The following is a 24,751-nucleotide window of genomic DNA, read 5'->3' as shown; positions in this document are numbered from 1 at the left end:
GTTGGGGCTCTTAGAACTTAACAGCATATATACTATGTCCTTCCTCCCCTATTACACTCTTCCTAAGTAAGTTATCAAGTTTGAGACAGTATTTGAATGTTTTCCACCAACCCTTTTAAAAGCTCAACCTAACTTGTGGAAAAATTATTGTTGGCCTGTACATTCAGCAGATAGATTTTTAAGAGATAAAAGAAAGTAAAGAAAAAACTATTGGAACCATCCTTCTTCCTTATTTTCCAGTTTCTCAATGTCTTCACTGTAACCTGCCCTCTTTAGTTTCTCCTCCAGCTCAAGGAAAGCCTCAGTGGTGACATGAAACTCACTGCAAAGAGAGCCAAGAGTGGGGGCAGGGAAACCTCCCGAGGCACTGCTCACTAATTCCATAAATCAACTAATGGGAGAGTAACCAGATCTGTGTGGTCTGTAATGCTGTCCCACAGAGATCAATCATGTCACCTGAACAATGTTCAGGGACTAAGAGGCTGGGGTTGCCCATGGGACAATGCTATCCCTTGAGTTGTAACAGATTGGGATATTTTTAAAAGTTAGAACTTAGTATCAGAAATGTAGCTGTTGTGAATATAAAAACTAAAAGATTATCTTTGCAAAGGACAAAGCCTTATGTAACTTATCATAAAGATCTCCTACATGATCACATTTATTAAAACATACAGGAACTTAATATTTTTCATTTAGGATACAAGTTTTTAAAACAGTTTTTGTCACACAAGGGACAGACACCATTTGTAATGACTGCTTTGAACAACTAGTGGCTTTTTCTTTTTTTAAACAGAGTAATTGACTTAATGAACAGTGGCTATGCAAATATACAGAGCATAGTATAACAGAAAAACTAAATGTTTTGTGTGTGCTATCATATCAAATACGATCAAGGGGGGATTTTATAAACACATTTCTAGGGCATCATAAGATGCCTTTAAGGTGAGACTAAGCAGAAAAATACAAATCAGTAAGGCAGTTTTAAAAGGAACACTAGAGAGGAGGTTTTGAAAAAAATGTGGATGAGAGTCCCAACACAACCAGGTGAGTCTGTCTGCATTTCAGTTTTCTCACTCTGAAAAAAAAATCTGACTATGCCTTCAGTCTTTGAGATGAGAACAAGTCAAAGAGAAGAATGGCACATGAGGCTTGAAGTGATCAATAAGAATATATATGTTATGATTATGAACCGGATGTTAATTGACAACCATAATTCAAAGCCCACAAATACTAGCTATGGAATTTACATAAGAAACCATAGGTGATATCCACAATGAGTCCCCAGATCACTACCCTCAGCCAGGAACCCATCAAATCGCTAAAACATTTTCTCGGATGAGGATGGACGAAATTAAAGAGAGAAACCAGGTCAGCGGGGGGTACTTTTCACCTCCCTGCAATTCCTGTTTCAGCTTTGGGTCAGTCATGTAAGCCCTGTCATGCTGACATGTGCCCAGCTGGTTTCCTACAACCATAACTGTGTGTTTGCACATGGGTTTAAGGCAGTCATGATGGCATTGTCTTTTTTAATGATCTAGGTAGAATTTTAGACAATTTTAAAAAACTTTTTCTTTCATTTAGCCAAACAGCCTTCCGCTAATAATATTAGCCTCGAAGCGCAACCCATGCTCTGATAGAAGGGGTCTGAAGTTAGAAGATCACCTTAAAAGTTCAAAGGAAAAAAAACTCACCTTTCTCTCCTATCCATATCTCACCTTGTGAAGATTAACAGAATTTTTATGCATGAAAATTTTTTAAAAGAAGAGAATGTAATTTTATGGGATTTTGTTATCAAAATGCCTGAGAAATTTAAATATCACAACAAGCTTGTATTAAAATTACCAAAAGAAAAAAAGTCATATCAGCATAGAAACTTGTGCAGAAAACCTACTGGTACTCACATCACACTCCTCCAAGGTAATGATTTACTAAATCAGAATTATTCAGTTACTACACACCCTAAATTGGGATGCAGGTAGTGCCAGGAGTCTAGCTAAGGATGAGGCCTAAGAGCAGAACCAGATTTGTAATTCTAGATTCTGCATTTCAAGAGGAAAAATGAAAGCCATGTTGTCCTTATCAATTGGAAATTAATAGAGAATTTCAATATGAACTGAATTTTAATTTCCCATAGTCCTTAGAGACCTAGAGAAGTTTTAATAAATTAATCCAGAAAGAAGATTCAAAAGCTATTTTTTGCCACCTAAGAAAATACATGGACCTGCATTATAGTTGCTATTATCTTTGCTCAAGGAAAGCTGTGGAAAAAAAAATATAATAAACCATTTAGGAGTAAAGTTAAACTTTCCAAAAAGAGACAATTTATCTTATAAAGAAGAATGAATGCGATATTTTGATGAAACTGATCATACTCAATAATGACATCAACATAATTCTGATGTTTTTAGAACCCCAGAGTGCTATCCAGTTTGATTTACACAATCAAAGGTTTTTTAAAAGAACAAAAAAGCAAAACAAAAAACTGTATCTTCTCTGTGTTCAAACCTGTCCCCAAGATCTTTAACCTTCCTCTTTATTATTTTCAAGACTGCTTCCCAGTTCATAAAGAAAACTCCTCTAAGCAGTACTAACAATTTTTAAAAGAATGTAGAGATACCCCTCAGATGATAACTTATGAGAGCCACTCTCATCCTGCAATTCACCCCACAGAAAGTTCCCAAATGTTAAATCCACCACCTGCAGTCTCATGCATATATGAACATCTAATTATCTACACTGTAAATTTTATCAGGGGACTAACTATAATTACTTGTCCACATTTCTTTGCTTAATATGCCACCAAAACCATTTACCTGTGATTTTTTCATTTTTCCCCTTGTTTTGATCAGGACACAATATAAAATTTTTATCAAACCTATCAATCTCTGTATTTAGCATAATTAATAAACTCACTTAACAACTTTAGTGATCATCTGTACAATATCTGTTTTAAGGACATATAGGTAAAAGAAATTATTATTGACCATATAAGGTATCAACCAAAACTGTGCTTGATGTATAGACCAACTTTGCAACCACAAAATGGTTACTCTGTCCAGTGGAGAGCCCAAGGGAAATACTTCTTTTGTAACTGAGTTTTATAAATTACTCATTCTGAAACTACATAAAATAATTTTTAAACAAAATCACCGTCATCTTCCTGAAATTAACTAATTGTATCCCTTTATTCTAAGTCACATCTCTTTAAAATTTGCAGGTGGAAATTTGCTTTCTACACTGTTTCAGCTTTCTCCAAAAGTATCAGATCTGCAGAAAATACAATAGGAAGCATTCTCCCTTGATTAGGAGAAAAACTATTATAGAAAGGGGTAGGAAATCCCCTTTTGGATCCAGGTGTTTCAGCTTCAATGAATACTGTTGTGTGGTTTGTTGTTGTTCTGTTTTAATGAGAACAGGCTTGTGTGCCACAAACTGTGTCCTCACTGTTATAACTGGGCCACTAACTTAGCCAATAAACTTGTATAGGATGTGATGTGTCCAGTCCTTTGGGGAAAGATGCCCCACCCTTTACTACAGAGGAGGGGGCATTTTAAACCACCAAGGGAAAACATTGAGCACACTGACTGTGAAAGTTCTGATTCTTCAAACCAATTACATGATGTTTCCCCCACAGATAAAAAGGAGGGGACCCTCTCTACCAGAAGGGCGGTGTCACGTGAAGTGCAGCTGGGGCGGGTGGTGGAGAGGCCAAGCCTTTCGCAAACCACCTACAACTCTTACCACCTGAATGAAGCTTCAGAGATGGGGTACTGCATCTTGAAGCCAGACAAGAATCCCTGAAGGGGAGAGGGAGTAAGGAGGGAAGGGGGGAGACTGGGAAACAAGAAATCATCTCCTCTGACCTCTAGTGAAGTGCCAGGTTTTTTCTTTAGCTCTTCACATTTTCTAAATTTGCAGATCTGGTGTCCCGTTTTGCGGTTCCTGCAACTGCTGCAGACGCCACAGTTGATGAGCCTCTTGCAGGGCACGCACACCCCACACCTTTTCCTCTTCTTCTTGGCTGGGTTGGCTCCGCCAGCTCCCCCCGAGGAGGACGAGGAGGAGGAGGAATGATTCTGCGGGCAGTCTGCCAGATTGGCAATTTGAAACGCACTGTCTGTGACGGCTGCTGAGGCTGCTGCGGGGGAGTGAAGGGCTGTCATGACGATGACCCCTGGAGGTAATGAGATGCCCCCTAAAGCCGGGATAGCGGAAAAAGTCCCCACGCGCTCGGGGAGATTCATTATCTCTGCTTCAGCAGCGCCGCATTTGAGCTTGTTCATGCATTCCCCCGCCAAAGGTCTGCAGTGTTCAGGGGATAAGGTGGAGAGGAAATTAGTATTTGCCATTTGCAACGACGGCTCTGGCGGGCAGCCAGCTTTCCCCAGCCTCTGGGAGTCGTTTCGGTGGTGCATGCTGGTCCTGCTGCCGCCGCCGCCGCCGCCGCCGCCGCCGCCGCCGCCGCCAGCGCCGCCAGCGCCGGCGGGGAGGATCGCCGAGGAGGAGGAGGAGGCGGAGGAGGAGGCGGCGGCGGAGGAGGATTTCCTGCCGCCCCCGCCGCCCCCGCCGCCGCCCCCGCCCCCGCCGCCGCCCCCGCCGCCGCCCCCGCCCCCGCCGCTGCCCCAGAGCATGGCGGTGGCGGCGGCGGCGGTGGCCGCGTTGTCGCAGTTCCAGGGGGACATGCCGATGCGCGCGGCGGCCGCGGCGGCGGCGGCGCTGCTGGGGAAGATGGGGGTGGTGATGCGCGCGATCTTGGCAGCCTGTGGGAAGGCGCCCCCGTTGGTCTTGTAGAAGGAGGTGGCGAAGGAGCGGTAGCGCTCCATTTCCGAGTTGTAATCCACAAGGCTGTTCAGAGCCCCCTCGGGCAAGTGGCTTTCCTTGGGCAAGCCCGGGGCCTCCGGGCTCGGCCCCGGCTCCACGCAGACATTGGTGTTCATGGTGCAGGGGGGGAAGAAGGGGTGCAGGGTGGAAGTGGGGACCGCCTGGTCCGACACCTGGGTGGAAAAGGGGGAAAGGTGGGGGGGAGGGAAGGGAGTGATGGTGGTGTTGGGGTGGGGGCCGAGGCGGGAGGGGAAAGTGGGTTCAGGTGGGGAGAGCAAGGTGAGGGCTGCTTTATTCCTCTCGGGGGCTCATTTCCACAGACGGTGAATTCCCAGGCAGCGTCTTCCTTTGCATTATCCTCCAACTGTTACAACTAAAATAAAGAAAGTCATTCCAACGAGCTGCACGAGGAAAAAGATTAAATAAACAGCCTCCCTCACTAACCCACCGCCGACACCGAAAGCTCCCACATTCTGCCGTCAGGTCGTTTGCATAAGAATAATCAAGACGTGACCCCCCCCCGCCCATCCCCCCCAACGCTCCCAACCCCCGCTCCCTCCCTCCCCACAGCAAACCACAGCTCCTCCCCCCTATTCTTATAACCCTCCTGAGAAAATGTATTAATAGCCAGGATACCCAGGGAAAGAGGGAAGACGGGGGTGACAAACGCCTACGGAAAAGGGCAATTGGAGTGCTAAAGACATGCAAATCATGGGTGGGAGGGCGATACTACCTATAAGCAGAGGGCATTTAAACATTATGAAACGTGTGAACAAGTGCTGCCTGGGCATGCAAATGCTGTAAAGTAGAAAACAGCAATGGCCCTATGAGGAAAATGAACAAGAAATTAGCAAATGAAGTACTGAGAAAGTCTACAATACATCCGAGTATAAACTGTAAGCAAACACAATACAACTGAGAGCTAAGAGACTGCCCACATACAATCTGAACTAAAGAGGCAGGGAAAAAAGAACTACCAGCTGCCACAGTGTCCTTCTGTGTCTGCGGTCATTAGTTTGAATCCCAGCACAGCTGGCTCTGTTAGGGTCTTAATTCAATGGACCAAGGACAGGTCTCAATTGTACAAGCCATTTGGTGGTGGGGCTTGGTGGGGGTAAGAGGACAGTGTTCTACTTTTTTTTTTTAAGGTAGAATATAAGTTAAACCAGATAATTATATATATATATATATATATATATATATATATATATATACACACACACACACACAAACCAGTCTCAGGTTTTAAACCAAGTGCCTGCAGCCTCTGTAAGAATATTCCTAATCATTCTTAATGGAGATTGCAGTCTATTCCCAAGACAAGAGGAAAGCATGGGACTTCTTGAAAAGGATCTCTCACAAGCACTGATTTTTACATTGAGTAAAAAGGGGGGAAAAGCCCTTAAGGTGTTGTTTGCCAGAGAAAAATAACCAGTAAAATGTTTTTTTTTTTTTTCATTTTGCTCTTTTTAAGAGGAAAGTTTAATGTTAACTGGGTATTTGCATTCATCTCCTTGCTTACAGGCCATTATTATGCTTTAAGGAGAGGTATTTTAGTTGTTTATTACAGAGGGAGAAGTACATCACAGCCTTTTAAGAAGTAAAGCAAAGACATAAAGTGTATATTCACCTAAAAAACCAGTTTCTTTGTTTCCAGATTTTTTGGCCAGAATCTCTTTTTGTGACATCTTTTGAAGCCCATAGATTGGTCTAGAATGTAGAGTTCAGGGAATTCTACATGAGGCCCACTAGTCTCAGTCTCAAATATTCAGAGTTCAAAATGGTTATCAATTATAGTAATTATGCTTATAATTAGATTAATGAACCATTTATGCCCAAACTCCAAGTGCAAAAACTTCAAGACCTACTGATGAGGTGCTCTAAAAAGAGGGGTTTATGTAAACAAATCCCTAATAGGCAAAGTAAATCAAGATAAGGAACCTCACCCCAGGCTGGATTAGAAGCTTGCAGGCATCTTTCCATCACAGCAAGTCCCTAATCACTCAGGAACCACCTCTGTGGTTTCGCATTAGGGAAAACTGCTCCCTTCTGAGGTCTGAGGGCAACACAAAGGGTGCCCCAAAATGCTCTTGGCTAAATATTCTTGACGCTTGGAAGGGGTGGGGGAAGAACCAGAAAGAATATGCATATAGCTTCAGTTTCTTCGAATCACATTGTAACTGCAAGACCATAATAACTGCTACTCAGTAAAAACTAGTTATGTCAACCATGCATTAGATATCATCACGTTGAGTGGAGGGAAAATTTTCAACGTTTTAGTCTTTTGACCTTGTTCCAAATAAAGAAATAATTTAATGTCCCTTTTTTAGAGTCTTAGAGTGGTGTTTCCAAACACAAGCTTTCCTTGCTTGTCTGATTGCCATCACCTCCCCCCTTCCTACCTCAAGGTTTAATACCACCAGAAACTGTAGAAAATGATTATGCCCAGTATCCAGGTCATTATTGTTTAATCAATGCATCTCTGGACCATGAAAAAGGTACCTAAGCCACAGCTATTGTTTGGATTTTATTAAAAAACAAAATAAAACACACACAAATAACTATAGTTCTATTCCATAGCTAAATCAGAGATCCATACTTCATGATCCTGTTTTGCCTTTAAACAATGTGACTGTACATGCCTAATACTGTATGTCTGGTCTACCAGAGACATAGAGATCAAAGGTCATATTTAACATTCAGGAGGAGGGGCGGGTGCAGATTAATTAATAAATTAATACAGCGACGCTTTTCCTTGCTGGAGTCCAGCATTAATAATCTACTTTCACAATCCCAACGGACAGCAAACATTTAAGAGGAAAAAAAGCCAGAGAAAGAGAAAGAACAATCACTTACCAGTCTCTTTTTATTTGGGGAGCCTTAGAATTTGCAGACGCTGCCAGTCTGCCTTTAATTAGTTGCACATCACCCCCTAACACAAAGAAACACAAATCCAGATGTGTCTTGGCAGCTCCCAATTACAACTTTAATACTTGTAAACAAACTGTTGGGGAGGGGGGATAAATAAATATGCGGATCAAAAAAAATACCTGTAAATGGCTTTTTTTTCTTGTTGCAGAGAGAAGGAGGAGGAGATGGTGTTAGTGGTGGGGGTGGAAGGAGGAGGAGGTGGGGGGAGAGGAAAGAGTCGAGTGTGAGTGTATGTGTGAGAGCGCGGGGCTGTTGTCGGTGGTCTCTCCTCTCCCAGCGCGTTGCTCTCCGTCCGTCTCCAGTCGCTGTGTGCGAGGGAGGGAGGGAGCCGGGGAGTCTCTCCTCTCTCTCTCTCTCTCTCTCTCTCTCCTCTCTCTCTCCCTCCCTCTCTCTCACCCTCCCCCCCTTCTCTCTCTGTTTGTGTGTGTGCGTGTGTGCGGTTGCTGGGGGAGGGGAGCGCGAGAGAAAGGCGAGGGAGGAGGTGTGGAGGCTGGGGGCGGGGGCGCGGGGTGGGGGCGATGGGCGCCGAGGTGAGGAGGACGCAGGGACGTGGACACCTACTGATGATTGGCTGCAAATTACACGGGGAACGAGAGGCGCACGCGGGCCAGCGCTCCTTTTCACAAATCCTCTCCTCGGCGGAGGAGCCACGTTTCCCTGCTCGCCTGCGGATCGCCCTCCCTCCTCGCGCCCGGCTCTCCGGCTCAGCCCAGCACACAGGGCTGTTGATTATTTTCTTTGCTCTCGGAGATAATTGTTTGGAAGGGATGGAAAGAGGGCGTTTCCGCCACTCTGCGTGTGGGGTGTGTGTGTGTGTGTGTGTGTGTGTGAATAAACTTGTCTGGGATTTCTGGCTGGGTTGAGAAGAGCAATATAAGAAAGAGAGAAAAGGTCATGTTTGTTTGAAGAATGCTCTTAGTTCGTACCCAACGGCATGGTTTTAAATAAATTTCCTGGTGTACCCAGGAAGACTTAAAAAAAGATTACTATTTAGATCTTTAAAGTAAGGGAAAACGGACCAGTGGGGTTTTTCAGACCCTTGAAATACTATTATGCCAGAATGTAAAAAATCGGTGATTTGAAGCTTGGCCAATCTGAAAATCCATCTCGATCTCTGTCCCTCTTCCACTCTTCTCTTCTCCCTCTCCTCCCAGCCCCCTCTTTTACTATTCCATCTGGTAGTTCCAAAGATTAAATCAAATTTTTAACTCACTGCCCTATTTTTAATTTCAAACTTTGCTTAAACAAAAACTTTGATATTTCAGTCTGTTTTATACTAGTATATGATTAACATTTCACTTCTTGCCACTTGGGAAAACACAGTTTATGAATTGAAACATAAATATTTTACCTCAGGTCAAATATAAATAAAACTCGTTCATAAATGCAGCTGTAAATTAACCTCTTCACTGCTGCCTCAAATAGAATGAGATATTCGTGGACACATGCTATCCTACTATTAAAGCATACTCTAGTGGAAAAGTTATAAAAATAGGTTATAGAATTATGCATCCTTTTAAACACTTTTTTTTCTAAGAGAAAACCAGTGGCTAATGGTAAGTTATAGAGTAGGAAATAAAATCAGATTATTTAAATGATGAGTATGCAATATTATATTTTCAAAGAATCGAGGAAAATATGTTTTCTCTCTTTGATAAGAAAAAATGCTGAAAAACCATTTTAAAACATTTTATATTTGAATTTTCAAAAGATCGACTTTCACCGTATCAAAATATTTCCAACTATGGAGGATAAATTGTTGATACCACGTTTAAAACTGTGGTGTGTGTATGCCTAAATGAAGGTGCTATTTCAAGAGTGGGCTACTACTGCAATAGGAAACAGCTGTATTTTGTGACTCATTGATTAATGTATATGTTTTGTAATTTTTTAAACCATAGGCTAAGTTTGATTATTACTGGTTATTTCACATTTATAGAGAAAATAACTGGATGGTTAATAATTATTCAAGTTAATAAGATACTTTTATACTTGTTCTAATGCCTTGTAAAAGCAAAAAAAGGAATTTTACGTTTGATTTTTTTGTTTTAGCTAAGCTTCATAGGAAATTTATCAGGAAAATTCAGTCACTTTTTAATGAGTGAAAACATGCTGGAAAATGATAGATTCTTAAACATCTTTTCACAATATTTAAAATATCAGTCCAATGTTGGAAATTTTGTAGTTTATAAATAAGCAATGTTTTTAATCAAATAAAGACATCATACTTTCTTTTGCCAAATTTTCTTTTCTAGAAATTTTCCTTTTTGGAAATTCCTTTTCTCATGCTTTCCTTTTTGGGACTCTTCAAGCTCACTTTCAAAATGAAATCTTAAACACTTGAGAGAAAATATGCTCAAAATTCCAATGAATTTTACTTTCTGGCTGATAAAGTAAAACTACGGAACACTTGGTCTTAATAATTAATAATAATAGCCCCTATTAGTGACCCATTAGTGTCAGATCCTGCACTAAGTAATTTGCAGATATTCTTTTTTATCCTTGCAATAATTCTGTGAAGTGCCTATTATTTCCATTTTACAAACAAGGAAATTGAGGCCCAGAGAAATTTGGTTACCTAGATTAGGTCATAAAGTCAGTATGTAACAAGTTTGAAATTTGTACCCAATCTGGTCTATTCCAAAGCCTTATGTTTATAACCTCTACCCTAGTCTCACTATTAATAATTAATCAATAAACCTTCTCTGGATACTAAATCCTCAGATTTAATTATGATTGTAGGCCCCTAGTTGATATGGCATCAATTGAATTTATAAAATAAATTATAAACAATATACCTCATGGCTCTGATATAGCATTCTGTTGCCTTTCCACCAGGGAATTGATTGCAGCCTTAGCCAAATGTGATTAGGGGAAATCTTTTTTGGATCTATCTCATATCTATTTTTTTATACTAGTGTACACACATATATGAACCATGTCTCACACTAGTCTATGTTTGTCTTCTTTAAAATGATATATCAGGGTTTTGATAATAATTGCTGAGAACACTCAGGTCTTTGCTAACTGTCTTTAAGTCCACAGTTCTCTATGATGTACCAAAAAGTGAGGTTGGTTCCTCTGCAAAATGTCCATTACAGCTTCCAATTACCTGAAAGTGGTTTGTGCCTTTACCCTGCTTTATGATTTTTTAAAATCTGAACTAGGAAGGAGTTCAAAGTTTTCTTAGATATCCTGATGGGAATTTTTTTAAAATCCCAACTTGAGCATCACATGAAAAAAAGTATCCCCACTTTGCATGATTCTTTTTTCTGCTCTGAAATATTTTTAAAGTACTGCTACTTTCCATCATAATGACGACGAATATCGTCATCATTATCCAGAATCTCCAAAAAGGTAGCACATTCTGTTAAAACAAATAGACCTCAAAATTTGTCAGTGCAAAAACCACAGAAGTATGTGTTTTCTCGTGTAACAGCCCAGGGTGGGAATTTCAGATCAGAGACCATGCTTCTCTATGAGTGCTCCATAGATTAAGATTCCTTTTGTCTTGGGACTTTTGCATCCCCAGTGGACTCCTCATCAACTTTGTCAAGCTGGCACAAGAACATGGAGGAGCTATGATGGCATCTTAAAGGTCTTGGTCTTGAGGTGGAACATAGCACTGTAGCTCACATGCAATTGTCAACAACTCTTTACATGCCACAGCTAGCTGCAAAGATTACTGGGCAGCCACCTCGAAGATGCAGATTTATTACTGTGGGGTAGAGAAACAATTTTGAGAGACAGCTGGCTGTCTTCCACAAAGAGTAACACAGAAGGAGAATAATCTGATGAAGAGATTAAGTAGACCACACAGCACTGAATCTGACCTTGAAATTCCTCTGCTCCCTGGAAGTTATGTTACTAATTACCACTGAAAGCAGTCTTAATGACTTTAGGGAAAGTTTGACAACTGTGAAAGAACTAAGTTTTCTTAAATACCTGTAGGATAGCCAGGACAAGGTTAGACTGTTCAAACAAGAATTTACTGAAGAGTAAAGAAAGCAGAAGTAATACATTCAAAGGAAATAGCATAAATAAAAAATAAACTAACAGAGATAAATCTTGGGGACCTGAAGCTTGTCTGCTGCTGTTTTCAAAACCAAGGGATAATTTTTAACCTTCCACTAATGAGATGTTCACTATTAATCATAAGAAAATATACAATGTGCAGATCAGATAAGGGGTGTGACGCTTTCTTACCTAATATCCAAGGACTCACATCTCAACTCATATTCATGGGCTCTGAGGACTACTTCTTTTTCCATAGTAATTTACTCTGGATACAGTAAATAATCACATCCTTTATAGAAGAAATATTCCCTTAAAACAAATAGGGAATAATTTCTTTAACTATTTTGACTGGCCAAAAGCCTACCTAGGATTTTTGTTTACTTGGCTCCTTTACCAGAATTTGAGTTGGTTGACATTGGGAATTGTGTCTTATTCAGCTTTGCATCACATCCCATACCTACTATGCCTACCACATGGCAGGTTCCAAACCTTCTGAGTCATGCATATTGAAATAAAGTAGTACACATGAAATGTATGGAAGTAAATTCCCCATTGCCTAGAAAATAAAAGTGAAACATTCATAAAATGAATTTTATGGAGCCGTTCTCCAACTGGTTCCATCTTTTGAATCTAATCTGCTATTATTCCTTCCAAGAGCCTGCTATTCTAGCAGATCCACTTTGCTCAGAAAACTTCATTTGCCTTATGACCAGATGGGGAGAAAATCTTTAATTAATAATGAACTGTGAGCTAAAATGAAGTACTATTATTTCCATAAAATAAATCTTTGCACATACAAAAATATTATAGTATAATGAAATAATATTTTTAAATCCCTTAAGAATGTTTTCTGAAGTTGTCTTGGTGACTTAGCAATTTGGATTTGATGAAACTACTGCTTAAAAATCAATATTCTGCACACCTGTTGTTTTCTTTTACTTCTAATTAAATATTGATACATCGTTATCACAATGCTGACCTTCATATTCAAAGCTGGTACTTTTAACCTGCCAACACCGTGGGTCGTGTGCTTTGAGCTGTTTATCCAGCTATCTTTACTCTCTTACCTTGTCTTTCTAACGACTACCAGAAGGCACTTTTGGAATGGCTGGCCACTGTTCAGGACAAAGACTGTGACAATTGAGGATAATGAAAATAATGAGTTCACAGGGTTAAACCCATTACGATGGCCTCATTAACACCATATTCAAATCAACTAAGCTAATCAAGTACCACACATATTTTTATATACAGTTTGGACACTAGACAAATGTGTACCAAGTATTATTTTGGGCATTAAGTTTTAGAATTGTTCTTTGCAAGATCAGATTTGGTCTAGCCCAATTTTAATTTACTCATGATATGTTTTCTCATCATATAAATTATCATTTCTGTAAAACTACAGCTCTGATGCTCCATGCAAAGGGCTATCCCAAACACAGCAATCCAAACTTTCTACGGTAGGCTAGAAAGGGAAGACTCCAGAAGAATGTCTTTTCTTCCATAGACTCACTGATATAGCTTGATTTTTATTAGCTATAATTTTCCTTGTACTTTCCCATGAATATTTGGTATCCTTTGTTCATTGAATTATTAGAAAATACAAACAATAACATTCCATATTTTTTCAAAGTATTTACTCATGAAGGAAACAATGGGTCACTTTTGGTACAAAACACCAAGTGATGATAAATAGCTTCCACACACAAACAGATCCAAACACAGATTTGTAATATGGGCCCCAAGCTGTTCTTTGGGGTCTCTCTTTTCCTCTGCCTAGCAGTACCAAAGCATCCCATGCTGGCCTTTGTCCAAGGAAAATTCACCTTAATCATAGAACTACCTGTGCGCCTTCTGGAAAGATAAATCTCTTCAAATAGATAAGTAATGGTAAAGTAATAGAAAGTGTGGAAATCCTGTGGTGAAACTTGTAGTTAAGAGCTAACCAGGAAACACTTTGTCCACAGTGCTTAGTGTGCCAGTAATCTGTGTTCTCCTGACAGCAATCCAGAATGTGGCGATGTCACTTCCTTCTGCTGTCAGCCATTCTCTTCTGCACACAAGTCTTCTTAGACAGAATTTATAGGGCACTGGAAATCAAGTAACGTAGTCCCCTCTCTCATGTCTTCTTATTCTCTATTAAAACTCCAAACTCAGTAACTTCGGTAACCAATATTCTGTTAATATGTCACTCAACAGGAAGAAGTGGACCTTTTATTTAAAAGAAATTTACATGCAGACACTGGACATTTTATTAACAGGCTTCTGAATCTTCTAATTGCTAGACAGGACTCACCCAGTTAGTAACAACAAGCAATAAAATATCTTCAAGAATTTTTAATAATAGAGTTACTTCAAGAATGCACCTTGTAAAGACATAAAATTAGGTTTATGAAACCTAATTTTAAGTTCTGTGAAACTCCAAAATTAAATCTGTCTTAAACCATTTCCTATTATATAACATTAACTGAAATCACCATTTTTGAATTTGCCGTTTTTAAGTAGAATAAAGAAATTTTTACAAAATGGTTGTGAACATAAAAATTATAATTTTTTCCCCTGGACTTGAGATTTTAGGCTTCCAGTGTAACCTGGATATCTCTATTTGCAAAAATACAGGTCTGTTAATATTAGTCTCAGTATTTTATTTGAAATCAAAGCCACTCTTCATGCTTTTTTTTTATTATTAATGTGTGTTTCCATTTAGTTTATCTTCGATTAACTCCTTTTATAAAAAAGGATTTCTATTTTTCTTTGTTGAGAGGAAGAATTCAAGATAATATCCCTGAGTTGTTAACATTCAGTCCAGAAAGGTTTTTTCCCTTCCCAGTGCTGACCTTTGTTATGCCGTAGTTATAGCAACAAGAAGAGTTCCTTCTGTCTGTCTGTTGTGTTCTCTTTCCAAACTAATGACAGTCTTTTATATGCTGTTGTGTAGTATGGGGAATGCTTTACGTGCATTGATTTCTTGATTTACTGATGCATTTAGCTAAACCAGCAATTTGAATGGAAATTTTTTAAATAAATGCAATTAATTGAAATGGAATTTGCATATTATATATGTTATTTATGGAATACAGATCTTTCATTCATTTCATTTTTCTATATTGTCTTCAAGCTTCCCTGATCAACTTGCAGTTTAACTTCTCAGTAATCAAGTTTATTTATCCAATCATTATATATTCTTAATCTAAACAGAAAGAGAGCAAAGAGACAGAGAGCCCCTTCTAGGGGAGTAACATGATGTAAGAACATGTAGTTTTTCTGCCAACCTGGGCCATACAATCATTATGACCTTGGGCATTCTACCTCTCATTTTACCGATCTGGAATATCAGTTTAATTATAGTAATTACCTATCTCACAGGATTTGTGAGGTTTAATTAATGTTAGCAAAGTGTTGGAGCTATTTAGTAGAACAGTACTATAAAAAGCAAACTACCGAAAATCACAACTATTTTCTCCCCATATAGTACTTAATTTTACACACCTTTTCTTTTTTTCTTCAGAGTTTGTTTAACAGTATTGCTTGTTTTCCCCTGTACGCTTCATATCTATATCTATGGTCTTCGCTACTTGAGACTTACTTTGGATGCAAAATATAGCCTCTGCCTCACTTTCGTTAGATTGCACAATCGCTTTCAGGAGCTAAACATTTCTGACTCTAACTGGATTGGGATTAACAGTAATATCTGAGCACGTAGCTATGGCTACATACGTCCTTTAAGTCACAGTCATAAACTACCAGTTAACAACTTCACTTTGATTCTCAAACACCTTTTGTTTGGATCCATGGTGTTAAACAAACTGAAGCAGACTTCCAGTTTCTTTCAAAAGTTCTGAAAGTATTGTGTCTACATTCCATCCTGGAAATAGTAGCTATAGCTATTATTAGTGATGGAGTCTCTAGTTTGCTGGCACTTGTAGCATTCCCTGCTGTCTAACACTTGTCCACCTAAGCATTGGAATTTGTAACTCAAGCCTCTAAGTACATTTGTGCTAGCTGTTCACTGCATAACAATGCCTGACCAAATGGACAAGTAGGAGCTGGAATCCAGCCCATTGCTCTGTTTGCCAAGCCGTGTTCTGGTAGGTCTAATTTGCAAAAAGGCATTCTAGGGGCCAGAAATGGCCTTCTCAGTATCTCCATTATAGGCCAATTAAGTAAAGCAATGAACATCACAGACATCTTAATTCATATTAAAAAGTTACCATCTCATCTTTGAAATTACATCCCACAAGATTATATTTAGATTAAGATGAAAATCATATTCAATTTTATCTTTATCCCTTTTTTTGTGAATCCATTTCACCTAAAACAGATTCCAATATGAACTGATTTTCAAATAGGCTGTAAATATGGTGAAATTTTCAATCGTATGAACTCATTGCCATGGAATCAGGAGCTATATTTCATTGACCATCAACAAAATGACTGGTAATGTGAACTGGACAATTGTAATAACATTGTATTTATTTCTTTGGGAACAACTACTCTTTAAAAAGAGGGAGACACTGTTGTGACCTCAGTTCCTTTCTGTTATCTGCTTACATTTTATAATGGTAGCGCTGTTTGAAAGGGCAGTTGTCTTTACCTGTTTGTAACTTGGCTCTTTTAAAATGCATGATGATATGATGGCATTTCCTTTAGAATGTTTCTATTTTAAAAGATATCCTATTCCTGTAATTGCTGGCTAGTTTATATTAGTTAAAAAGCAACAACTCTGTTACCCAATGGCAGCACTGATTAATTTACATACCTTTCTTTACCAAGTATCAAGAGTCCAAAATTTGAATAATGTCCAACAAAAGCTAGCCTCTAGATATTTTACTGCTAATCTCCTTGCAGAGAAAATCCAGACCAGTATACCCATTCCTTGTAGAAAACAAAGTAACTTTATTCTTTACCCATAGAGAGAAAGAAGGTTTTCAGAATTCTGAGTACATGTAAGAGAAAATTACTCAAACTGGCTTAAATGATGAGGTCTCTTTGTAGGGCAGACTAGAGGCAAGGAACAACCTGCGTGCCTTACAGATGTCACGCATGATATAGGTTTCTTCCATCTCTTTGTTCATCACTGCCATTATCTTGTTTCTTCCTTCAAGCAGCTCCCTCAGTTACTGCTTACCTCTCCAACATCATATCCACGCATAAAAAGCATTCGGGGAAAGAGAAGGACTTTGTGTGTTTGTACCTTTAGAGTGAGAAACTTTCCTAGAAGCCCCACCACTGACTTCCGTGAAGATCCCATTACTCAAAATTGGTTTACATGCCCACACATAAACCAACCATTTTCAAAGAGAATAAGATTGTCTCATCCTTAGTATCTACTGGACCTGTAACTAGAAATGGAATCATTCTGAAGCATGTGACAGTGTGAAGGATAGGAAATACCTGAACATAACCATGATTCTGTTAAGAAGGAAGAAGAAGATGGGGAATGGATGGTTGTTGGTGAGACCAGTATCAGCGTCTGTTGTCTTATATAACTCTATTATCACTTGATTTCTATTGTCTTAGAAAAAGTAACCAGCCCTAAATCTCATGAAGCATGCCACATTACATATAATAAGAGAAGGTCAGTTTATGGATGCCAGCTCTTTATTATGAGTTAATAAGTGAATTATAATTTCAGCTATGAATGCCTATAAGCAGGATTTATTTTTAGCAACATGGCTTTCCTGGCAAAGTTTTGATTTACTGACCTATCTTTATTGAAACTTATCTCATGTTCATCATTGCAGACCTTTTATACTGTGTTACATAAACCAGGGAGCATCTGAGTTTGATCTATAAGATATAGGGCTAAAAACTCTGGATGTAAGGAGAAAGCAAAGAGAGTAAGGAAGTTAAAAGAAGTTGAGAGAAATGATTTTTAAAATGGCAAGGTACCTCTATTTCCATAATTAAGTACATCTTGAATATTTTCCTCTTATACCTTCTACTGGCTCTTAAAACTATTACCTTAACATATTTGCAAGTCATCAGAAGCAAAGTAAATAGCCAGTCCTTAAAATTTCAAGTTGATCCCCAAACTGACTCAAATTTGCAAAAATCTGGCATAATTTAAAAGTAAATAAATAGAAGCAACACTCAGCAGAAGGCTCCCGACATCAACAAAGCTGTGCACGTTTTGTTTATTTATGGGATCCATGCAAAGTGTCATATTCATTTAAAAATATTCAGCACGAGAGTGATTGATTTCAAAAATTGAATAGAATTAAGGAACGTGGGCATTCTTTAAAATTTAAAGTTTGATAAAAGAAAGAATGGCTATTTTTTCTAGTATTATGCTTAGGAAAGCATTTTTCTCCTTTATGTCTGTTCAGACTTTTTTTAACATTAACTGTGAGAAAAATAACCATTTTATTCAAACGTGCATTTTAATCCTAATGTGGCAAACCCCACTATTCATGTAATACCTGTATGTTGCTCAAAATTGTTATATATTAAATGTGAAATCTCCTAAATTAGTCTTTTTTATCCAGTATATTTTATAGCATTCTCAAAAGACAAAACATGTTAAAATCCCTATCCTTATGAAACTTATATTCTACTGTCATATCTTAATTCAACTAATAGCCATTTACTCTTTCTTGCCAGCTTGGATTATTCTTTAACACATTTTAATTGAATAAGTATTTTTTTTTGAAAGAGTGAATATTCTGCCTTTATTTATTAGCTAACATAAACTTGATTTTAAAACTTTTCAAAAAAAAGAAAAACTATAAACCAATTTCTCACATAATCATAGATGCAAAAATCTTTAACAAAAGATTCGCAAAACAACTTGTATATATGGAGATAGATAGTTAGATAGATATTATCTTTCTTTTATATATATATATATTTTGAAACATAATGTATCATTGCCACCTTGAGTATTCCATAGTGTAAGGTTGTAGTAAAATTCAAAAATTAATCTACTGAAATTTTTTTTTCCCTGTTCAATAAGTGGTGTTGGGAAAACTGGCTAACCATATGCAGAAAGCAGAAAATGGACCCCTTCCTGACACCTTACACTAAAATTGACTCCAGATGGATTAAAGACTTAAACATAAGACCTAACACCATAAAAACCCTAGAAGGAAACCTAGGTAAAACCATTCAGGACATAGGCGTAGGCAAGGACGTCATGACCAAAACACCAAAAGCATTGGCAACAAAAGCCAAAATAGACAAATGAGACCTAATCAAACTCCACAGCTTCTGCACGGCGAAAGAAACAGTCAATAGAGTGAATCGACAACCAACAGAATGGGAAAAAATTTTAGCAGTCTACCCGTCTGACAAAGGGCTGATATCCAGAATTTACAAAGAACTAAAACAGATTTACAAGAAAAAAACAAACAAGTCCATTCAAAAATGGGCAAAGGATATGAACAGATACTTTACAAAAGAAGACATACATGAGGCCAACAAGCATATGAAAAAATGCTCATCATCACTGGTCATTAGAGAAATGCAAATCAAAACCACACTGAGATACCATCTCATGCCAGTTAGAATGGCGATCATTTAAAAATCTGGAGACAACAGATGCTGGAGAGGATGTGGAGAAATAGGAACACTTTTACACTGTTGGTGGGAGTGTAAATTAGTTCAACCATTGTGGAAGACAGTATGGCGATTCCTCAAGGATCTAGAAATAGAATAAGTATTTTTTGAACACGTTATGTACATGGCATAAACTGAGGGAATGAGAAACTTCTCTTGAAAAACTAATAATTTAATAGAGGGTACTCAGGAAACACACACACACAGACAGATCTAATATTATAATTATCTCACCTCTTCTACAAAAAGAAGAATTTAAGTAAAGGATAATGAAAAACAGACTCTGAACACTTCTATATTGTAAGTATCAACAGAGTGCAATAAAAGCAACCTGGAAGGATTAGATAATTTGGAGGTCTGGGATGCTCCTGAAGAAAATCTCACAAAATAAGTCTTTGAAATGACCAAAAAATGGAGAAGTGGAGAAAGAATATTTGGCATAAAGGACATGGTATAAGCAAGAGCTGGGGGAACACAAATGCATATAGCAGAGCCCAGAATGGTATGTTGTTGATTTTGGATGCAGTAATGAGACATCAAGAAGAGACAAGTGATGGGAAATGAGACCCAGGAAGAAGAATACAGTTAAATTGCATATAGCCTTTAAGGTTATGCTGAGGAAAAAGACTTGCTTAGAAGTGAAAAAGAGGCCAATACATGTTATTTCAGGATGTCTATGATCATTTGCATTTTTTGGTTTATTTTGTTTTAAAGTGTCCCTCTGACTTAAATTGGACAAAGTGATTTAGAGGAGGAGAGACATTTTGTCCCTTAGCAGCATTTTAGATACAGATCCCAGCAACAGAATGGAATAGGAAGGAGACAGTGTAGACAATTTGAGGAAAACCTACAGTTTATTTGAGGGAAAGATAAGCTTCAGAGGACAGGGAGGGTGATTCAGAAAATGTCATCAAGAAGGGAGATGACTCCCTTCCAGAGTCAAAGAAAGGAAGGAAGGAAGGAAGGAAGGAAGGGAGGGAGGAAGGAAGGAAGGAAGGAAGGAAGGAAGGAGAGAGAGAAAGAGAAAGAAGGGATATTCCTAAATTGAGTGAACCATTGATGCTGAAAAGTCTACAAAGGCTTGAAAGAAGCTTCTAGGGGCAATCCTAGAGTTGTGCTCAGAGCAGTTTGTAACCATTAGTTGGTTTGGAAAGACATGGCAAACTCCTATTACTACTGCTGCTTGGAGTACAGTCCCAAAATTGGCTTCTACTCATTTGTGTGCCAAAACTATGGTTATTTCATTATTTATTTTATGGGAAACCATTATTTATTTTATGTGGAAAAACAGAAAAACTAGAGACTCTTGCTACATATTTGAGCTTGCCCCCAGATTGAAACCAGCAAGTGTGGCAGTAAGAAAAGTCTGTCAGTAAACAGTTTCAAAGGCCTAATGGTTACATGGACAATTGTGCAGTCAAGATCATCCCTTTTCTGGTCTTCACACTGCCATCAAGGTGATGAAGAGACTCCCATAAATTCTAACCTTTGCATACTCCCCAGCACTCACCTCCATCACTACTGGCCAAAGACCATTAGGACTCATCTCTTCATACACTTTCTCATTACTGTGTCAGTCACAGCCATAAACCCTGGATTCCCAGAGCATTGTTTATTTTCCACATTTCAGTTTCTGTTTAGCTCTGTATATCCACCTTTTAGTAGCCAGCTTCTGACACCCTTGATTCTTGCGACTGTCTGCCGTCAGCAGAGCCCCCTGCATTCTCAATAACTTCTCTGAAAGTTCCCTTCATCTTGCTCTTGTTGAAATGTGGCTCTTTGAGAAGGACTTGAATGCCCTGTCGTGCTCTCAAATGGTGATCATGGGGAAGGTTCCTTCTTGATCTTCACTGTCATTTCCAGACTGTTCCATCCTATTCAAACCCTGTTCTCTACTGCTATAACAGTAATGCCATAAGAGTGTGCTCCCTACTTCTGTTCCTTGTTTACATCATCTTAAGGACTGAAGGGCACTCTTCAATCTATGAAGACTTTAGCTGTAACTCGTGGCTCACACCACCACAACTCTTTCCTTGATTCTGAGTGTTTTCAGTATTTAGCCATATAATTCTTCAAGTGCTCTTGCCTCCTTGATCACCTCCCTTCAGAGATGTTTTTCTTCCACTTCCCCCCATCACTAAACTCTGTGTCACACTCTAGACCCACTGTCTACACATCACTTCCTGTATTTCTAGATCACTTTCTCAAATCCTTGGCTGTCAAATATCTTTCAATGGTCCCTCCTACTGAACCTACAATCCATTGACTGAAACCTCATCCTCCCATGCCTGTTTCCCTACATGCTCAGCTTGGTCCATCATTATAAACATTCCCTTTCAAACACTCTAAATTTTCTATGATCAATCATTTTGCACACTCCCTTTCATAAACTTCAATTCATTTAGCCATCCCTTAGCTAAACCCTTACTTTGGGGTTTGTAAGCTGAGTTTAACCAAAGTAAACCAGTAAAGGAATGCCTGCTCCATTTCTCTACCTGAATAGCCACATGTGGCTGGAAAAATATTTACAAATCTAAGTCTCAGGTTAACTTCATGGCAGTTACTCAAGCGGACCTCTAATGTTGCAGAGTAATTATATTACATTTACTCTTCCTTTCTTTCTGTTTTATTCTCAAACTGCTAACACCAACTCCCTGTTCTTCATTCGTTTCTCCTTCACTGAGTTCATAGAAACTACTAGAATAGCAGTTTCCATAAGCTCCTGCTATCATATCTACTTACCTTCTAGTATCTGTATACAGACATTCTTCCTTTCCTCCCACTGGAATACATTCTGCATGTTTCTGTTTAAAGACAAACTCTCCCACCCTCACTGGACCCCACATGGAGTCTCACTCCAGCAATTCTCCCATTTGTCCTCATTAAACTATTCCTCTCAGCTGTATTATTGCCATTAGAATACATTTTTTAACTGTTTAAGCCACGTTTTCTCCCTCTACCTATCACCCCATTCACTTCTTAGACAGTAAAATTTCCTTAAAAGAATGGTATATACCAATGCCATATTTGCCTTCTTCCTTTATCTGCTGAACTGACATTAGTCAGTCTCTTTTCAAGATTTCTAGTGACTGTACCTTGTTAAATTCAAAGATCAACTTCAGTCTTCCTCTTATTTTACCCATAAGCAACAGTTGATTTTCTCTTTTCAGGGCTTTTTAGAAAAACAGTCCCCTGATTTATCTCCTTACCTTGCTTTTCTCCTAACACGGAAGTGACCCAGGGTTTAGACTTTAGACTACATTTTCTTATCTGTTTACACTCACTGTCTTTCTGATCTCATCCAATCTCATGGCTTTAAATTTCATCTGTATCCTAGACACTCCAAAATGTAAATCTCCAGTCTGGACTTTTACATCTAACTACTTTAAAATTCTACTTAAATTATCTAAAATTGAACACCTCTCTCCCTTAACTACCCTAAAACATACTCTCAGGTAATGGCAACTCCATCATTCCAGTTGCTCAGATCAGAAATCTTGAGGTCATTCTCGTTACTCTTTATCTCTGTGATGGTTAATTTTATGTGTCAGAATGACTGAGCTAATAGATAGCTGGTAAAACATTATATCTTCCCAGAAACACAATAGTGATAAGCATCCACAGAACGCCAAGGAAAAAAAAGAAAAAAGAAAAAAACATTTTCTCTAGATGTGTCTTTGAGGGTGTTTCTGGAAGAGATTCGCATTTGAATCAGTAAGCTGAGTAAAGATCACCCTCACCAGTGCAAGAAGGCATCATCCAATCTACTGCTGAATTGAACAAAAAGCAGCAGAAGGGAGAATTCTCTTCTTGAAATGAGACCTGGGACATGTACTTTTTCCTGCCCTCAGACATCTGTGCTCCTGGTTCTTGGTTTTTGGACTTGGACTGGGACTTACACCACTGGCTTCCCTAGTTCTCAGACTTTGGGGCCTGGACTGGAACTATACCATCAGCTTTCCTGGGCCTCCAGCTTGCAGATGGCAGCTCATGGGGTTTCTTAGCCTCTATAATCACAGGAGAAAATTTCTCATAATGAATCCCTCTCTCCTCTCTCTTCCCAAAGGGAATTAAAAGGGAGGCTAGGCCGGGCGCGGTGGCTCATGCCTGTAATCCCAGCACTTTGGGAGGCCAAGGCGGGTGGATCATGAGGTCAAGAGATGAAGACCATGGTGAAACCCTGTCTCTACTAAAAAAAAAAATACAAAAATTAGCTGGGCATGGTGGCACGTGCCTGTGGTCCCAGCTACTCGGGAGGCTGAGGCAGGAGAATTGCTTGAACCCAGGAGGTGGAGGCTGCAATGAGCCGAGATAGTGCCACTGCACTCCAGCCTGGCGCCTGGTGACAGAGCAAGACTCTATCTCAAAAAAAAAAAAGGAAGCTAAAGAAGCAAAGAGAAAATCAGGGAATAAAAAGGCAAATTCTGAGATGCAGGGATGAAAAACAGAGACTTCAATTCTGATTACCTGTATTGTTTTATTGAAGCAAGAGGTGAGGAGTATCTGGTAAAAGTGAGGGCAGATTCGATGCATTAAATCAGTGGTAAATATCTGAAACATTAATTCTGGAAACCAAGGAGGGAAGTCCAGGACTTAACATAATATATGTAACATAAAAAATGCTCAATGAGTAGGTGTTGGCTTGAATTCAATTAAGTAAGCAAGAGAAGGGTAAGTTGGTTAAAACCAATATTGAGAGAGAGATCCAAGATGGCTGATGATTAGCAGCTCGGGCACGTACCTCCCAGTGAAAGCGCAAAGAACGAGAGGACGCCACACTTTCAGACGAATATTAGTTGCTCACGGACTACGAGATTCCCAGTGGAGGAGCTCCACGGGTCGCCAGGGCGACTCTTGTGGCCGGCGTGGCGGTTTTGCTGGTGCCTTAGCACGCCAGTTCTTGGTGCAGAGTCCGGAGATTCCCGGGCAGAAAAGCACCATCAATCTTAACACCGCTCTTTTGGCCGGCTCAGTGGATTGCTCAGATTTCGGCGCAGGGAATCAACAAGTTGGACGTCAGAGACCCAGTTAGAAAGTCGGTAATTATAAAGACGACAGACGGACAAATATATAATGAAGGGAAGAAACCAGCGTAAAAAGGTAGAGAATACTCAAAATCAGAATGCCTCTCCCCCTACAGGGGATTGCAATTCCTCATCAGTAACGGAACAAGGCTTAATAGATTACACCGGTATTCCAATAACAGAAGCAGGTTTCCAAACGTGGGTGATAAGAAACTTCTGTGAACTAAAAGAACTTATTCTAACCCAATGCAAAGAAACTAAGAACCTTGAAAAAAGGTTTAACGAAATGTTAATGAGAATGGACAATTTAGAGAAGAATATAAGTGAATTGATGGAGCTGAAAAACACAACACGAGAACTTCGCGAAGCATGCACAAGTTTAAACAGTCGAATTGATCAAG

The 24,751-nt window shown here is 39.1% G+C and overlaps 1 protein-coding gene across 3 annotated transcripts in view; it reads right to left on the bottom strand.

Moving 5' to 3' along the window:
• Window positions 1–24,751, bottom strand: part of CXXC4 (CXXC finger protein 4) — a 448,834-nt gene that overhangs the window by 20,374 nt on the left and 403,709 nt on the right. Inside the window, exons 1-3 of one of the 3 annotated variants that reach the window (XM_064384047.1) lie at window positions 7,872–8,178; window positions 7,678–7,753; window positions 3,864–5,194 (exon numbers count right to left, since the gene is read on the bottom strand). In XM_064384047.1, coding sequence (XP_064240117.1) covers window positions 3,864–4,937 — 1,074 coding nt within the window. In that variant the 5' untranslated portion in view covers window positions 4,938–5,194; window positions 7,678–7,753; window positions 7,872–8,178. Of the gene's footprint in view, window positions 1–3,863; window positions 5,195–7,677; window positions 7,754–7,871; window positions 8,179–24,751 lie in introns of those variants that run through there. The other 2 variants (XM_064384049.1, XM_064384048.1) reach the window with 2 other exon arrangements.

This window comes from Aotus nancymaae, unplaced genomic scaffold, assembly GCF_030222135.1.
Source record: "Aotus nancymaae isolate 86718 unplaced genomic scaffold, 86718_ANA_hifiasm-v0.15.2.pri h1tg000033l, whole genome shotgun sequence".
Classification (NCBI taxonomy): Eukaryota; Metazoa; Chordata; class Mammalia; order Primates; family Aotidae; genus Aotus; species Aotus nancymaae.
This window is presented reverse-complemented; position numbering and strand designations above follow the sequence as displayed.